The 19,012-nt window shown below is 43.5% G+C and overlaps 1 protein-coding gene across 3 annotated transcripts in view; it reads left to right on the top strand.

Annotated features, from left to right (window-relative positions):
• pde4a (phosphodiesterase 4A, cAMP-specific) overlaps positions 1-19,012 on the top strand; it is a 174,142-nt gene that overhangs the window by 124,685 nt on the left and 30,445 nt on the right. For 2 of the 3 annotated variants that reach the window (XM_062049831.1, XM_062049832.1), the window contains exons 5-6: positions 7,067-7,116; positions 9,774-9,886. In XM_062049831.1, coding sequence (XP_061905815.1) covers positions 7,067-7,116; positions 9,774-9,886 — 163 coding nt within the window. Of the gene's footprint in view, positions 1-7,066; positions 7,117-9,773; positions 9,887-12,398; positions 13,305-19,012 lie in introns of those variants that run through there. The other variant, XM_062049833.1, reaches the window with a different exon arrangement.

The following is a 19,012-nucleotide window of genomic DNA, read 5'->3' as shown; positions in this document are numbered from 1 at the left end:
TATTGAGGTCAACCCTCATGTCCCACTCCTGGTCTGGGGAAAAGGGCCTTGCTGCTGTCTCTCTTGGCCTGATGTATCTTTGACCCCCCCCTTCCGTGACAAAGCTGGTATGGTTCTCTGCTGGTGGTGATTCTTTGCTGCCCTGTCGACACCCCTCCAGCACCTCCACTAGTTTCCTCAGGACCTGGTCGTGGCGCCATCTATAGCGCCCCTGAGAGAGTGCGGTCTTGCAGCCCGACAAGATGTGCTGGAGGCTTGCGTTGGGAGCATTGCAGAGTGAGCAGCATTCCTCGTTCCCGAACCATTGGTGAAGGTTACGAGGACAGGGAAGCGTGTCGTAGGTTGAACGAATAAGGAAGCTGATCCTTGCCTGTGGAATCTTCCACAGGTCGGACCAGCTGATGTTCCGGTTGACCACTCCCTCCCAGGTTGTCCACCTTCCTTGTCGGCCCTGCGACACGGCCTTGATCTTATAGCGCTCTTCCTCCATCCTCGTCACCTCCGCCACCACCATCTCCTTCCTCTCCTTGCGGTTGGCCTTAGACCAGAACCGAGGCGCTTCTCCCCATCCTAGCCCTGCTCTTCCTGCCTGGACTCTGCCCATGAGCTCTTGGTGATGCAGCCTACTGACAGCTCGGTCAACCTCAGTTTGGGCTTTCCACTTTCGGCCAGTGGGAACCTTGGCATTGGCGTTCCTTACTGACTGGTCAGTGGACTCTCTTAGTTCGAGGACCAGCCTGGACTTCTCCTGCATATAGCCCAGACTGATAGACTGTAGTGGCAGCTGCAGTGCGTTCTTCCCAAAGAGGCCCGTTTCTGAAAGGCACCGTGGTAGTCCCAGCCACTTTCTGATGAATGAGTTGGCTTTTCCATCCATCTTACTCACGGCAGATGAGGGGATCTCGCTCATTTTCAGAGGCCACATCACCCTCCTGTAGAGTATGAACTGGTAGCACCAGACCTTGTACTTTCCAGGGAGTTGGCTCTGGTCGATCCTTGCCAGGCCGTCCGTGAGTTGTTTCATGACAGTCCTCCCCATCTGTTTATCGGACAGCTCTGCAGTGTACTGCCTCCCCAGGCTTTTGATGGGTTGCTCAGACAGGAGGGGGATTTTCTCTCCCCCGACGACAAAGATGGTGTTGTCGTTTCTGACTCCCCTTCTGAGTGACAGGCTACGGGATTTGGAGGGTTTGATCTTCATTCTGGCCCATGATGTCAACTCATCCACCCTTTTCAGCAGTCGAGATGTACATGCTGCTGTCTGAAGGAGGCTGGTGACATCGTCCATATAGCTCCTCAATGGGGGTAACCTCTGACCAGATGGTGTTTTGATTCCTCCAACCATTTGCCTTGCTCCGATGAGGATTATCTCAAAGGCTGCCACGAACAAGATTGGAGAAATGGCACACCCCATTGCAATTCCCACTTCTAGATGCTGCCACCCGGTGGTGAAGTCCTGGAGGGCAAAGCACATCTGCAGATCGCTGAAGTAAAGCGCTACCAGGTTCTTGATGCAGGGTGGCATGTGGAAGAACTCCAAGGCGTAGTTGATCAGCTGGTGTGGGACCGATCCGTACGCGTTGGCGAGATCGAGCCAGATGACATGCAGGTCGGTCTTCTCCCGCTTGGCCTTCTGGATCTGGTCCCAGATCATCGTAGAGTGCTCTACGCATCCTGGGAAACCTGGAACTCCTGCTTTCTGGCAGTTGGTGTCGATGTAGCAATTCTCTAGCAGGTAGGTGGTCATCCTTCTGGCCAGCACTGAGAAGAAGATTTTTCCTTCTACGTTCAGCAGGGCGATGTTTCTGAATTGGCCGATATTTTTGGAGTTTTCTTCCTTCGGGATGAATACCGCTACAGCCCTTTGCCACTCCGCTGGAATGAGTTGCTTTTTCCAGGCAGTTCTCATTAGATACCAGAGCAGTTCAAGTACCTTGGGGCAGTTCTTATAGAGCTTGTAGGGAACTCCATTGGGGCCTGGTGCTGATGAGGACCTTGCCTTCTTCACGGTTTGCCTAACTTCGCTGAGCTTGGGGGGCATGATGTTAAATTCGGTGGCGCAGGCCGGGGCACGTACCCTGGTGTTCCTAATGGGACGTTTCTTAGCGGATCACTGTACTGCCTTTTGACGTGCTGTTCCATTTTCTCCCTGGTGGTTTCGAGCTTCCCGGACTTTTTCTCCTCCAGCAGTTGTCTGGCGTGCTTGAAGGGATCCTTGAAGAAGCTGGCTCGCTCTTTCTGCTTCCGTTTGCTACGCTTGCGGATGCGTTCAGCTCTGCGGAGCCTGGATAGCCTTTGCCTGACCTCCTCCCACAGGACTTTCAGACCTTCTCTCTCTGGCTGGGTTGCCTTCCTCCAGTTCTTGCGGAGTTGTCGGCGTCTTCGCACAAGCTCGGCGATCTCCTTTTCCCTCCTCCCCATTTCCCTTGGGGCAGTCCTCTGCTTGGAGATAATTTCACCAAACCTGTCTTTGCAGGTCTGGTATATAATGTCCCCAAACAGGTTAAGCTTAGCTTCGGCACCTCCATGCAACCTTTCCTCCAGGATCTTGGTCAGGTCTGTATCCAAAGTACGCCATGCCTCTGCTTCATTTGCCTTTGGCCATTTGAGCTTGTTCCTTCTTGCTGGTTTCTTGGTCTCTGCTTGTGGCTCTGTTCTGTGTGAGATGGTAGAGATTGGGTCTTGGTGCTCACGTGGGGGCTCAGCCTCCACCGAGGGGCTTTCTTCCTCTGTGCCATCTGTGCTTTCAGCAACATTGGGTCCGTTAGCACTGTGGTTTTCTACCTGGCTTCTGGTCCCTCTTGTCTCACCCGCTGCCGCGGTGCAAGGTTGCTGTTGGCCTCTCTGACCACACTTTGCTTTCCCCTGGTGGATTCGCAGTCCCCTGTACGTGGTCACCTTTTCCCATCCGCAAGCACACTTTCGGAGGATCTTCTCCTCATTAACTGGAGTTCTGATGTTCTCGTTATCCGTTTCCGTTGCCATCGTCGTTACCGTGTGATCCGTCATGTTAGGCCCATCTTTCATCCCGCCTCTCGGAGGGCCTGCGGGTTGTTTTTTCCTTGATTTCTTCGTAGTTAAGGTGGGTGTCCCTCTTGCGAGAGACCAGTGGGTTGGGTAACTAGCCGTCCACTCCCGGTGCGGTCTTTCCCTGCTGCCATCCAGTCTTTCCTGGCTGTCCTCCAGTCTTCCCTGGACTCCAACTGCCCTGTTCACAGTAGTCACTGGGGTTTCCAGAACTTCAGTTAATGAACAGGTAGGTAGTATTTCCTGCTTGGCATTGCTGCCTGTCGCACCTCCTCCAGTGCCCACGGGTCAGCTGCAGGGTCATCAGCCAGGAACCACCATTCACCAACGTTTCACTCCTTTAATCCTGGGACGTCTCCTGGTGGCGGAGCAGTGACAGGGACGTCTCCCTGTCACCCCCTGCAGCTGATAGCTGTTACCCCCTGCGGCTGTTATCGGGGTTAGTTGTTCTTTCCCCAGCTCCTGTCCTTCCTCCTCAGCCAGAGCCAAAAGCTGCCTTTCTCGGCCTCCTCTGCCAGATCTTTTATGGCCTTTCTCAGCTTTCTTCCAGTCACTCCTACGTCCCTCAAAAGGCGTGTGATTGACAGCCCCACGTAGCCTCGGCAGCCAACTTCTACTGGGTAGATGGTTGTCTTCCAGCCAGCCTCCCGGCACTCAGCAGCCAGCTCCGAGTACTTGGCCTTCTTGCGCTCAAAGGCGGCCTCGATCCCCTCCTCTGATGGTACGGTCAGCTCAATAAGGTGCACCACTCTTGCCTTGCTGGACCACACTACAATATCCGGGCGGAGAGATGTAGTGGTGATCTCCGTGGGGAACCGGAGCTGCCTATTGAGGTCAACCCTCATGTCCCACTCCTGGTCTGGGGAAAAGGGCCTTGCTGCTGTCTCTCTTGGCCTGATGTATCTTTGACCCCCCCCTTCCGTGACAAAGCTGGTATGGTTCTCTGCTGGTGGTGATTCTTTGCTGCCCTGTCGACACCCCTCCAGCACCTCCACTAGTTTCCTCAGGACCTGGTCGTGGCGCCATCTATAGCGCCCCTGAGAGAGTGCGGTCTTGCAGCCCGACAAGATGTGCTGGAGGCTTGCGTTGGGAGCATTGCAGAGTGAGCAGCATTCCTCGTTCCCGAACCATTGGTGAAGGTTACGAGGACAGGGAAGCGTGTCGTAGGTTGAACGAATAAGGAAGCTGATCCTTGCCTGTGGAATCTTCCACAGGTCGGACCAGCTGATGTTCCGGTTGACCACTCCCTCCCAGGTTGTCCACCTTCCTTGTCGGCCCTGCGACACGGCCTTGATCTTATAGCGCTCTTCCTCCATCCTCGTCACCTCCGCCACCACCATCTCCTTCCTCTCCTTGCGGTTGGCCTTAGACCAGAACCGAGGCGCTTCTCCCCATCCTAGCCCTGCTCTTCCTGCCTGGACTCTGCCCATGAGCTCTTGGTGATGCAGCCTACTGACAGCTCGGTCAACCTCAGTTTGGGCTTTCCACTTTCGGCCAGTGGGAACCTTGGCATTGGCGTTCCTTACTGACTGGTCAGTGGACTCTCTTAGTTCGAGGACCAGCCTGGACTTCTCCTGCATATAGCCCAGACTGATAGACTGTAGTGGCAGCTGCAGTGCGTTCTTCCCAAAGAGGCCCGTTTCTGAAAGGCACCGTGGTAGTCCCAGCCACTTTCTGATGAATGAGTTGGCTTTTCCATCCATCTTACTCACGGCAGATGAGGGGATCTCGCTCATTTTCAGAGGCCACATCACCCTCCTGTAGAGTATGAACTGGTAGCACCAGACCTTGTACTTTCCAGGGAGTTGGCTCTGGTCGATCCTTGCCAGGCCGTCCGTGAGTTGTTTCATGACAGTCCTCCCCATCTGTTTATCGGACAGCTCTGCAGTGTACTGCCTCCCCAGGCTTTTGATGGGTTGCTCAGACAGGAGGGGGATTTTCTCTCCCCCGACGACAAAGATGGTGTTGTCGTTTCTGACTCCCCTTCTGAGTGACAGGCTACGGGATTTGGAGGGTTTGATCTTCATTCTGGCCCATGATGTCAACTCATCCACCCTTTTCAAAATGTGGACAACCATTATAATACATCTATTATAATGGTTTTCCACACATAAAAAAAAAGAAGTATATTTTAAAAAATGTTTAATTGTTGTATTTACTTTTCCTTGATACTGTACTGAGTCTTTGATTTATTTTGTACATTTTTCCATCCATCAATCCATCCATCCATTTTCTACCGCTTGTCCCTTTCAGGGTCATTTTGTCTATTATTTGTGCACTTTCATATTTGAAAATAAATAAATAAATTTAAAAAATACAAAAATGTGTGGACAACCATTATAATAAATGTATTATAATGGTTGTCCACACATGTATTTTATTTTTTATTTTTTTATATATTTATTTTTTTTATTTTTAAAAATAAAAAAATAAAAAATATGTGGACAACCATACATTTATTATAATAGTTGTCCACACGTTGTTGTTTTTTTAATTTTTTTTTTTTTTCAAAAATAAAAGTGCACAAAAAATAGACAAAACGGAAAATTGTACAAAATAAATCAAAGACTCAGTACAGTATCATAAGAAAATAAATAAAGCAATACAAAAAATTAAAAATAATAAAATATGTGGACAACCTTTATAATAAATGTATTATAATGGTTGTCCACACATTTATTTACTTTTTTTATTTATTTAGTTATTTAAAATAATAATAATAATTTGGACAACCATTATAATACATTTATTATAATGGTTGTCCACACATTTTATTTTTATTTATTTTATTTTTTTCCAAAAATGAAAGAGCACAAATAATAGACAAAATGGAAAATTGTACAAAATAAATCAAAGACTCAGTACAGTATCATGGGAAAATAAATAAAGCAATAAAAAAATTGTTATGGTTGTCCACATATTTTTTTAAATTGAAAAAAATGTGGACAACCATTATAATACATCTATTATAATGGTTGTCCACACATTAAAAAAAATAAGTATATTTTAAAAAATGTTTAATTGTTTTATTTACTTTTCCTTGATACTGTACTGAGTCTTTGATTTATTTTGTACAATTTTCCGTCCATCAATCCATCCATCCATTTTCTACTGCTTGTCCCTTTCAGGGTCATTTTGTCTATTATTTGTGCACTTTAATACTTGAAAATAAATAAATAAATTTAAAAAATACAAAAATGTGTGGACAACCATTATAATAAATGTATTATAATGGTTGTCCACACATTTATTTATTTTTTTTTTTCTTTATTTATTTTCCCATGATACTGTACTGAGTCTTTGATTTATTTTGTACAATTTTCCATTTTGTCTATTATTTGTGCTCTTTCATTTTTGAAAATAAATTCATTAATTAAATTTAAAAAATACAAAAATGTGTGGACAACCATTATAATACATTTATTATAATGGTTGCAGCTGAGATAGGCTCCAGCACCCCCCGCGACCCCGAAAGGGACAAGCGGTAGAAAAATAGATGGATGGAAGGGTTGTCCACACATTTGTCTTATAAAAAAATGTTTTTATTGCTTTATTTCTTTTCCTATGATACAGTACTGAGTCTTTGATTTATTTCGTACAATTTTCCATTTTGTCTATTATTTGTGCTCTTTCATTTTTGAAGTTGTAGTTGATTTATGACATCAATTGATTGAGCACAGCTGGGACTATTTAAGGGCATCACTTCCTGCACGCTGATGAGGACATGGTGGTAAGCGCTCTGGGTTTGGTAGCGCCTGCACACTTTCTATTCAAATGATTAGAAGACACGAGTGTTGCTGGCCTTGCTTTTTATTTAACGACACTTTTTGCCTTCATTTTTGTTTCATTAAGTTTTTCCTGTATGTATTTTGACAGCACAAAGCATTTGAGCCGCCACACATGGTGGGGGGGGGGGGGGGGGGGGGGGTTCATTCATCCCATCAATGCCTTCTGTTGCACTTCCATGTGTGTCAAAGCCCAGCAGGGGGCAGCAGAGTGCGGTCAACTGCTGCTGTTGTAATGACTCTTTTGTCCACAGGAGGTCACCAGTGACAAGTCAGCCGACTGTTCCTCAAGCTACCCTCTCTGGTAGGCCCCCCCCCCTCACACACACACAACACACACACACACACACACACACACACACACACACACACACACACACACACACACACACACACACACACACGCGTAAAGCATTTAGTTTCTTTGCACTGTACTCTATTTGTTGACATGTACAGTATCATCATGCTTCAAATATTGCCACTTCACCACATTTTTGTCATATTTTTACATTTTTTAAAAGCATATTATACAATTTTTAGAAATTTTTTTGCCAAAAAAATGGCTGAATAAACAAAATATATCAATATTACAATCGTATTTGTCACTAAAAGATACCAAACCAATCAGAGTGCTGTGTTCAGTATCGTGGCCACTGATTGGCTGAGCCTCAGGCAGCATTACTCTACAGCACTGTGTCAGAAAATTAGAATATTGTGATAAAGTCCTTTATTTTCTATAATGCAACTAAAAACATGAAAATGTTATACATTCTGGATTCATTACACATCATCTGAAATATTGCAAGCCTTTTGTCGTTTTAATATCGCTGATTATGGCATACAAATATCAAATATCCTATCTCAACATATTAGAATATCATGAAAAAGTATACTAGCAGGCTATTTAACTAATCACTTGAATCATCCAATTAACTCGAAACACCTGCAAGGAATTGTGTGCTCTACCTCAACAATTGTAAAAAAAATCCCCGGATTTTTTATAATTCAGTAATAGACCGTTAAAAACAACAACCAGTCAAAATCTGGCAGCTCAGTCAACAGACAAAAAACAGTAGTAGTTTTTATTCATTTATAGTAATTTGCTGTAAAGAACAACGTAACATTTATTGTCATTTTGATGAATTTGATGGGTAGTTTGCTGTAAAGTTAAGTCTTTTTATTTAGACAAAAACATGTTTGGAAAGTTTGATAATATACTGTAATATTTGTTGCAATATTGGATACTATTTAAGTTTAAAAGGTATGCAATTTCAAGCAGTACATATATTTTTTCTGTCAAAATGAAAAAAAGCAATTACATTTAGTGAGAAAATGTGAAGTACTTTATTGACACATCATTTCCAGGTGTTTGCGGGCCAGATCAAATGAACACTTTAGTAAATCTGTATGTGGAATATGTATGTGGAATATGTATGTGGAATGAAATGATGGAATGGATTAAGCAAAGACATCAAACAAAGCAGCAATATTGATTCACTTTAAAAAACTGTTCAAGTGTTCACAAAGTGGAAAGAAGAACAATTATCATAAATAAAAATAAACCTTTCAAAAAAAGACATAATGATTGTGTATTTGTTTATTTACTTATAGTACATTTATTTATGTATTATTTATGTATTCACTGTTCTGTTGCATAAACTGCTATGATATGAAAAGGAGTAGGATTAAATAAGCTGTTATGGTTATAAATTGTTATGGTTGTCCACACATTTTTTTATTATTTTTTTCATTTTTTAATTAAAAAAAAAAAAACAAGTATGTGGACATCCATTATAATACTTTTATTATAATGGTTTTCCACACATTAAAAAAAGAAGATGTATTTAAAAGAAAAAATGTAATTGCTTTATTTACTTTTCCTTGATACTTTACTGAGTCTTTGATTTATTTTGTACAATTTTCCATCCATCCATCCATCCATCCATTTTCTACCGCTTGTCCCTTTCAGGGTCCTTTTGTCTATTATTTGTGCTTTTTCATTTTTGAAAATAAATAAATAAATTTAAAAAATACAAAAATGTGTGGACAACCATTGTAATAAATGTATTACAATGGTTGTCCACACATTTCTTTTATTATTTTTTTCATTTTTTTATTTAAAAAAAATAAACAAGTATGTGGACATCCATTATAATACATTTATTATAATGGTTTTCCACACATTAAAAAAAGATGTATTTTTTAAAAAAAATGTAATTGCTTTATTTACTTTTCCTTGATACTTTACTGAGTCTTTGATTTATTTTGTACAATTTTCCATCCATCCATACATCCATTTTCTACCGCTTGTCCCTTTCGGGGTCCTTTTGTCTATTATTTGTGCACTTTCATTTTTGAAAAGAAATAAATACATTTAAAAAATATAAAAATGTGTGGACAACCATTGTAATAAATGTATTATAATGGTTGTCCACACATTTCTTTTATTTTTATTTTTTTAAATTTTATTTTATTTTTTTGCTTGATTTATTTTCATATATGATACTGTACTGAGCCTTTGATTTATTTTATACAATTTTCCATTTTGTCTATTATTTGTGCACTTTAATTTTTGAAAATAAATTCATTAATTAAAAAAATAAATAAAATAACAAAATGCAGCTGAGATAGGCTCCAGCACTCCCCGCGACCCCGAAAGGGACAATCGGTAGAAAATAGATGGATGGAAGGGTTTTCCACACATTTTTTTAATAAAAAAAAAAGTTTTTATTGCTTTATTTATTTTCCTACTGTACTGAGTCTTTGATTTATTTTGGTACAATTTTCCATTTTTTGTTATTTGTGCTATTTCACTTTTGTAGGATTAAATAAGCTCAGCTTCTTCCTGCTCCTTTTCAGACGTGCTGTGATGAAACAACTGGAAATATGTGATGCCTTACATTGTATCGCAAATGAACTGAAACTGAAAGTGTGTGGACACTCTTCCTGTGTCTCTCCCAGATGAGACGTACCAGCAGATGGCTCGGGAGACTCTGGAGGAGCTGGACTGGTGTCTGGACCAGCTGGAGACCGTCCAGACCCACCGCTCCGTCAGCGACATGGCCTCCAACAAGGTATCTTCACCCCCACTCTGTTGCATCTTCTTCCCTGTCTGCCGGCCGCACAATTCTGTAAAACTCTTCAAGTCAGGACACTTTACTTTAAAAATAATGTCAATAGAATTAACATTAAAAAGAATGTCAATATCATTAGTTTGTTTCAGGGTCCAAATCACATTCCAACCTTTATGTGGTACAAGTGGAGCAGGATAGTTCCTTCATGCGGCGCCCTTTCTACTATTTCTAGATGTCATGCAAGCGTATAAAGAAGCAAATTATGTCATTTAAAACATGACATTTTGTCATACAAGTGTACAAAGACGTTAACTGCTGCTTTATGGACTCACCCTCAACTCTGATGGCATGTGATGAAGGCGTATAGTTATTTTCATGACTATTTACATTGTAGATTGTCACATCAAAACTATGAATGAACACATGTGGAATGCTGTTCACTTCACAGGTGTGCCTCATCGGGGTTGATTAGTGGAATGTCTTGCTTTATCAATGGTGTTGGGACCATCAGTTGTATGAGAAGGTGTGTCCAAACGTTTGGCCTGTACTGTACATTGCCTGGATTTTAATGACGTCACAACTGGCTTATTGAAGAAATCATATAAATACCCCGTCAGACCCTTGTTGCGCTGACCAGCGTTCCTCCAATGGGGAATTCAAATTGTTAGTCTCTCCCAGATTCTTTTCATGGCAATAAGCTGATGTTTATATTCAATCACCAGGCAATAGTTGGTATTTTGTAGTTTATTCTCAAAGCTTAGAGGACAAACCTGAGACCAACCCAGCACCCAAGCGTTCCCTAGCCCGGTCCAGATCGGTCTCTCCAAAACCCCGGAACTCCTGTGTACTTCCTCCTTCTCCTGTCTCCCCCTGCTGTCCTCCTTATCTTAGGAATGTTTATGGCAGTCTCAACAGAGACAGCGCTCTGCCTCTCTACTCAAGGACACTCGAGTGCAAGCACTTTGTACCACACGAGACATTAGCTGATGAAAATATGACTATAGGAGTTTAGAAAGAAGTAACACTTAAATATGGATATGATTCTGATCTGCTTCCATCACCCTCCAGACTGTAATTGATAGCTGTGGTCTTACACAAATAATAAATGAAACAACACGTTGCAATGGTTATACGATAGATTTAGTCCTTGTCCACCTCCAAAGTTATCAAACATGGTCTGTCCTCAATGGGTACTAAGCGCCATTTAGCCCTTCTCCAAGACAAATTCCCTATGCTTGTGTTGTTTTCGGCTGTACGAACTGTTCAAATCGCGAAAAGGACCAACGTTTCTTTAGAGTTTTTCGAGAGGTACTCAAGACGGGCGGAAGAGTGCCAGATTTTACGAAAGACTACGACAAAAGTGGCACACAGTCCAGTGCAAGGGAGCAGAGTGGAAGAACGCACGAGTTTGCAGTGATCACTTTGTTAAAAGTTTGTTTGATATACTTTTAAAGTTGATTATTTCCCATTAAAGTATTATCTTGAAATTTTTTCTATTTGGATTTTTAACAAACAGAAACCAGAAATATATATATACTAATACACTGTACAGTATATACACTAATACACTGTACAGTACATACAGTATATGCCAAACAACACAAAAAGAATGTAGCAGTACATTTAATAATGTCAGGTTTCTTCAGGATGTTGTTGTTTACTACGTCTGCATGTCAGCTGGTGTACGTCTGCTCACGGGAGGCGGGGCGAGGGTCTGTGAGGCGAGGGTCTGTGAGGCGAGGGTCTGTGAGGCGAGGGTCTGTGAGGCGAGGGTCTGTGAGGCGAGGGTCTGTGAGGCGAGGGTCTGTGATCACATGATGGAGTGATGGGTGTACATCTGCTCACACGGGAGGCGGGGGTGAGGGTCTGTGAGGCGAGGGTCTGTGATCACATGATGGAGTGATGGGTGTACATCTGCTCACACGGGAGGCGGGGGGAGGGTCTGTGAGCACATGATGGAGTGATGGGTGGTCCTGATGCTGATGTCTCTCCGCTCTAACCTTGGTTGCTATCGAGCAGCGGCAGGCCTGCCTCCGCCTCTCAGCCACTGGCTCGCCGTTCCGACCGCCAGCCACGTGGTCTGGGCGCCGACCAATGAGAGGGCGGGCAAGGCCGTTTTGACAGCGTGCGCCTTCTTAAAGGGACAGGCACCGCCACGCTTGATAGTGTGGAGACAATGGCGGCTGTTTGTCTTGTCAACACGTCAGAGTTCAGGACAGAAAAGTCACAGGCGGAACAGAAGCCGTGTGGATGTTCAACCCACTCACGCTTGTAGTCCTGCTCTCACACACGCACACACGCACACACACACACACACACGCACACGCACACACGTCGCACATGCGCACTGCTGCAGCCAGCAAGAAGCCAGCGGGCTGATTAGCTGGCATCTACGGCATCCTGGGAAGGAGGCGAGGACGGAGGAAGTGGCGGAGGAGGAGGAGGAGCGGCGGGATTAGTCGGAGGCGTCCTTTAAGGGCTGGAGTGACGGCGTCAAACAGAACGGGCGACAGGAGGACCCTTTTTGGATGTGTGGCGTGGGGGAGGGGCGGTCCATGCAGGGAGACGGAGCCTGTTTGCCAGCAAGGAACTCTTTTCTTCCTGTCTATGTTGCCTCTGCCGCCATTCTTTGATGCCCGGGTCCTCTTGGGGTGCCGCCGTCCTTCTGACACCCCCTATGTTGCCATTCTTTGAAGCCCGGGTCCTCTTTGGGTGCTGCCATCCTTCTGACACCCCCTATGTTGCCTCTGCCGCCATTCTTTGAAGCCCGGGTCATCTTGGGGTGCCGCCGTCCTTCCCGCAGCCGTCCTCTAATTCGCTGATTGCCATCCTGCCCTGGTCTTCCTCGCCGTGCCCTTCAGACAGCCCCTCTCTGTTTACCTCCACCCTGAGGTGTCCGTGGGCCCGACCACCAGATGGGATGAGATGTAGTCTCCACAGCTGCCGGATCCAGGGGGGCTGCTGGGGGCGGGGGCGGGGGCGGTTGACATGTCTGGATTGGAGCTGTCTCTGGACTGACCGGGTGGACCGCATGTAGGCCGGGAGAGTCTGCCCCGGCCTCACCCTGACGACACCCTCATGCCAATGGGGCGCCTGCAGTGCCCCCACCCCGCTACACTACCGCGCCGCCTGCCTGTGCCACCAGCCCAAGCCCCCAGTCGCCCTCAGCATGGGCGTGGTGGAAGCCATTGACCCCGCGCCGTCCCCATGCCCCTCACCCGTGCCGGGCGGCTACCGGCTGCCCCGCTCCTCCAGCTACAGCCCTCTGCAGGGGAGGGCGGGGGCAGAGCTGGACCTTGGCGAGGCGGCCGGAGGGGTCCGGGAGGCGGGCGGGACCACGGCGCAGCGTCGGACCCCCTTGGTGGACCTGTTCTGCGAGACCTGCTCCAGACCTTGGCTCATCGGCTGGTGGGACCAGGTAAAGGCTTGCAGAGGGCAAACCGGGCCTTGTGGCGGCCATCTTGGATTGCTGGCCTCATTGTTATTGTTTAGGAGTGTGAGCCAGGGGGGGTTTATGCCATTATTATTCATGCATGCAAGTATTTATGCCATTATTATTCATGTATGCAAGTATTTATGCCATTATTATTCATGCATGCAAGTATTTATGCCATTATTATTCATGTATGCAAGTATTTATGCCATTATTATTCATGCATGCAAGTATTTATGCCATTATTATTCATGTATGCAAGTATTTATGCCATTATTATTCATGCATGCAAGTATTTATGCCATTATTATTCATGCATGCAAGTATTTATTCCATTATTATTCATGCATGCAAGTATTTATGCCATTATTAGTCATGCATGCAAGTATTTATGCCATTATTATTCATGTATGCAAGTATTTATGCCATTATTATTCATGCATGCAAGTATTTATGCCATTATTATTCATGCATGCAAGTATTTATGCCATTATTATTCATGCATGCAAGTATTTATTCCATTATTATTCATGCATGCAAGTATTTATGCCATTATTATTCATGCATGCAAGTATTTATTCCATTATTATTCATGCATGCAAGAATTTATGCCATTATTATTCATGCATGCAAGTATTTATGCCATTATTATTCATGCATGCAAGTATTTATGCCATTATTATTCATGCATGCAAGTATTTATGCCATTATTATTCATGTATGCAAGTATTTATGCCATTATTAGTCATGCATGCAAGTATTTATGCCATTATTATTCATGTATGCAAGTATTTATGCCATTATTATTCATGCATGCAGGTATTTATGCCATTATTATTCATGCATGCAAGTATTTATGCCATTATTATTCATGCATGCAAGTATTTATGCCATTATTATTCATGCATGCAAGTATTTATGCCATTATTATTCATGCATGCAAGTATTTATGCCATTATTATTCATGCATGCAAGTATTTATGCCATTATTATTCATGCATGCAGGTATGTATGCCATTATTATTCATGCATGCAAGTATTTATGCCATTATTCTTCATGCATGCAAGTATTTATGCCATTATTATTCATGCATGCAAGTATTTATTAGACTTAGACAAACATCATTGATCCACACAGTATCTGACTTACAAAGGATGGAAAGGATAATGCACACAAGGGCACAAAAAGAGGGTGAAAACAAAAAGTATAAAGTAATGTAGCATAGTAGCAACATAAATATAACATATAATATATACAGTATCTAATATATTCTGATATAACAAGTCCATGTGAGCCCCCCACTACCTCCAAGGTGTCATTGTCAAGAAAAAGCGACTTTTCCAGGATTCTGATAGATTTGTAGAGTCTGCACGGCGGTCCCAGGGGGGGGGTGGGGGGGGGGGCAGGTGTGTGTTTTGTGTGTCGCGTTGCTTCATTAGTCGGCGTCGGAGGAAGTGTTGTTTGTCCTGGCGCTGTGGGAGCCAGTCGGTTGGCAGCTATGACTCAGCGCTACAGCATTGGCAAAAGGCGCGAGTGAGGCGCCACCGCCGGCCTGAAGTGTGCCAGCGTAGTCGGGGGGGAGGGGTGGGGGGGGGGGGGCTTTAAGAGCATGTCAGAGCACCTTTTTGTGACAAGTGTGATGCAAGAGGCCAGATGACAATGATGGTGAACAACAATGGCAGGAGGGTGTTTTTTTCATGGCGTTTAGGTGAAAGAGGTTGGGGATGAGGGTGGGCAGGGGGGGTGGGGGGGGGGGGTGGTGCGGGGGGGGTGACCTTGATAACGCTCAGAGACACCTGCCTCCTTTTTGGTATGTCACCCAGAGCAGCAGCAGCTCTCGCGTCGAGTTCAAGTGACTGGCGGTGAGGATGGAGTCGCCACGGCAACCGCTCAGGTTGCCTAAGAGATTGTTATGTTGTGAGGGATCAGTCAGTCAGTGGGACAGCTCAGTGGACGCTGCTTTGATCACTAAGCAAAACTAAACAGAAAAGCAATGCCTTGTTGTGCTGCGGGGGAGGGGGGGGGGGGAAGGTAAACTCCTTAAAGGCCTACTGAAATGATTTTTTTTAAATTCAAACGGGGATAGCAGATCCATTCTATGTGTCATACTTGATCATTTGGCGATATTGCCATATTTTTGCTGAAAGGATTTAGTAGAGAACATCGACGATAAAGTTCGCAACTTTTGCTCGCTGATAAAAAAGCCTTGCCTGTAGCGGAAGTAGCGTGACGTCACAGGTTGAAAGGCTCCTCACATCTGCACATTGTTTACACCAGCAGCGAGAGAGATTCGGACCGAGAAAGCGACGATTACCCCATTAATTTGAGCCAGGATGAAAGATTTGTGGATGAGGAACGTGAGAGTGAAGGACTAGAGTGCAGTGCAGGACGCATCTTTTTTCACTCTGACCGTAACTTAGGTACAAGCTGGCTCATTGGATTCCACACTCTCTCCTTTTTCTATTGTGGATCACGGATTTGTATTTTAAACCACCTGGGATACTATATCCTCTTGAAAATGAGAGTGGAGAACACAAAATGGACATTCACAGTGACTTTTATCTCCACGACAATACATCGGCGAAGCACTTTAGCTACGGAGCTAACGTGATAGCATCGTGCTTAAATGCAGATAGAAACAAAATAAATAAACCCCTGACTGGAAGGATAGACAGAAGATCAACAATACTATTAAACCATGGACATGTAACTACACGGTTAATCCTTTCCAGCCTGGCGAAGCTTAACAATGCTGTTGCTAACGACGCCATTGAAGCTAACTTAGCAACAGGACCTCACAGAGCTATGCTAAAAACATTAGCCCTCCACCTATGCCAGCCCTCATCTGCTCATCAACACCCGTGCTCACCTGCGTTCCAGCGATCGACGGAAGGACGAAGGACTTCACCCGATCATCCGTGCGGTCGGCGGCTAGCGCGTCTGCTATCCTCAAAGTCCTCTTGGTTGTGTTGCTGCAGCCAGCCGCTAATACACCGATCCCACCTACAACTTTCTTCTTTGCAGTCTCCATTGTTTATTAAACAAATTGCAAAAGATTCACCAACACAGATGTCCAGAATACTGTGGAATTTTGAGTTAAAAACAGAACTTTTTTGTATTGGATTCAATGTGTCCCAATACTTCCGCTTCAACCATTGACTTCACGCGCATACGTCATCATACATAGACCTTTTCAAGCGGAAGTTTAGCGGGAAATGTAAAATGTCACTTTATAAGTTAACCCGGCCGTATTGGCATGTGTTGCAATGTTAAGATGTCATCATTGATATATAAACTATCAGACTGCGTGGTCGCTAGTAGTGGCTTTCAGTAGGACTTTAAATGTATTTTAATTTAGTCTTATTGTTACCCTTTACTAATATTAGTATTGTTATTCTACAAAATAAAGCAATTTGTTAGGCTTTTACACCAATTTTTCGCAAATTCAAGCAAACCCCGCAAATTCCGCGCGGCCTTGTGACTTAGTGTGATTCATGTCCGTGACTTACCTGCACGTTTTGGCCAATCAGCATCATTTTCAGCAATCACATTTGTCTCTGAGCAACGTTCAAACGCGCATTTCACTTGTCTGATCAAAACTCCTATTTGGCAAGAACAATAACGTCTTACAATACACTACCGTTCAAAAGTTTGGGGTCACCCAAACAATTTAGTGGAATAGCCTTCATTTCTAAGAACAAGAATAGACTGTGGAGTTTCAGATGAAAGTTCTCTTTTTCTGGCCATTTTGAGCGTTTAATTGAGCCCACAAATGTGATGCTCCAGAAAGTCAATCTGCTCAAAGGAAGGTCAGTTTTGTAGCTTCTGTAACGAGCTAAAGTGTTTTCAGATGTGTGAACATGATTGCACAAGGGTTTTCTAATCATCAATTAGCCTTCTGAGCCAATGAGCAAACACATTGTACCATTAGAACACTGGAGTGATAGTTGCTGGAAATGGGCCTCTATACACCTATGTAGATATTGCACCAAAAAGCAGACATTTGCAGCTAGAATAGTCATTTACCACATTAGCAATGTATAGAGTGTATTTCTTTCAAGTTAAGACTAGTTTAAAGTTATCTTCATTGAAAAGTACAGTGCTTTTCCTTCAAAAATAAGGACATTTCCATGTGACCCCAAACTTTTGAACGCTAGTGTATATTCACTTTGTTTTGTCGTCTTCCTACGTAGCTCAGACCTACTTCCTTTTCCTGTCTACAGCGCTAAGCCCTCTGGGTAATGTAGTATATAAACACGTTTATATATTTATTTAACATTTATTCATCGAGGGTGAGACAATTAAGAACACATTTTTATTTGCAATGCTGACAGCATTTACATGTTAGAGATGTTGAAGTGTGATAATAATCTCTCACTTACCAACAAAAATGACCTGAATAGATCACTCTCAACAGTTCCAAGGTGCCAGGTACATGTGTTGAAACAATGTCAAGCATGAAAAAAACACAAACAATGCCTGCAATTTGTGGACGACAGCAGACAACAAGGAAGTCTTTTGTTGGGTTTCTTTCTGGAATTCTAATGAATTATTAGTAATAATGAATTAAAACAGTCATGTTACTGCCATCTAGTGTTCAAGTCTGTGTGCTGCAAAAGGAGTCCAAAAGCAATAGAGTATTACTTTTCTTGCTTTTTGAGGTGAGGTTTACAAGGAACGTCTTCAACGTTGATAACAAATTGGTGGAATTATGAGTTCATTATAAGTTCATTATAAGTTCATTATGAGTTCATTATAAGTTCATTATGAGTTCATTATAAGTTCATTATAAGTTCATTCAATGCTGCTGAAAAAATATAAACCTCACAACATTTTAACTTTGGTCAAAAGCTGCGGTGAATTCAGATAGTTTAGGCCGCATCAATCACTAAAAAAGCCGGCAAAATCCTGGAGGGACTACTTTAATTGTAACACTGTCAAACTGCACTCAAGTGTAAAAAAAAGTGAACCCTTGTCAATGGCAGGATGTGCTGTCACTGCTTTAAATGTGAGTCAGGCGTCTTGTATTGACTGTAGACTGTACTGACTGTAGACTGTATTGACTGTAGACTGTACTGACTGTAGACTGTATTGACTGTAGACTGTATTGACTGTAGACTGTATTGACTGTAGACTGTATTGACTGTAGACTGTATTGACTGTAGACTGTATTGACTGTAGACTGTACTGACTGTAGACTGTACTGACTGTAGACTTTATTGACTGTAGACTGTATTGACTGTAGACTGTATTGACTGTAGACTTTATTGACTGTAGACTGTATTGACTGTAGACTGTATTGACTGTAGACTGTATTGACTGTAGACTGTACTGACTGTAGACTGTATTGACTGTAGACTTTATTGACTGTAGACTGTATTGACTGTAGACTGTATTGACTGTAGACTTTATTGACTGTAGACTGTATTGACTGTAGACTTTATTGACTGTAGACTTTATTGACTGTAGACTTTATTGACTGTAGACTGTATTGACTGTAGACTGTACTGACTGTAGACTTTATTGACTGTAGACTGTATTGACTGTAGACTGTATTGACTGTAGACTGTACTGACTGTAGACTGTATTGACTGTAGACTTTATTGACTGTAGACTGTATTGACTGTAGACTGTATTGACTGTAGACTTTATTGACTGTAGACTGTATTGACTGTAGACTTTATTGACTGTA

The sequence above is a fragment of the Entelurus aequoreus genome, linkage group LG06, assembly GCF_033978785.1.
Source record: "Entelurus aequoreus isolate RoL-2023_Sb linkage group LG06, RoL_Eaeq_v1.1, whole genome shotgun sequence".
Lineage (NCBI taxonomy): Eukaryota > Metazoa > Chordata > Actinopteri > Syngnathiformes > Syngnathidae > Entelurus > Entelurus aequoreus.
This window is presented reverse-complemented; position numbering and strand designations above follow the sequence as displayed.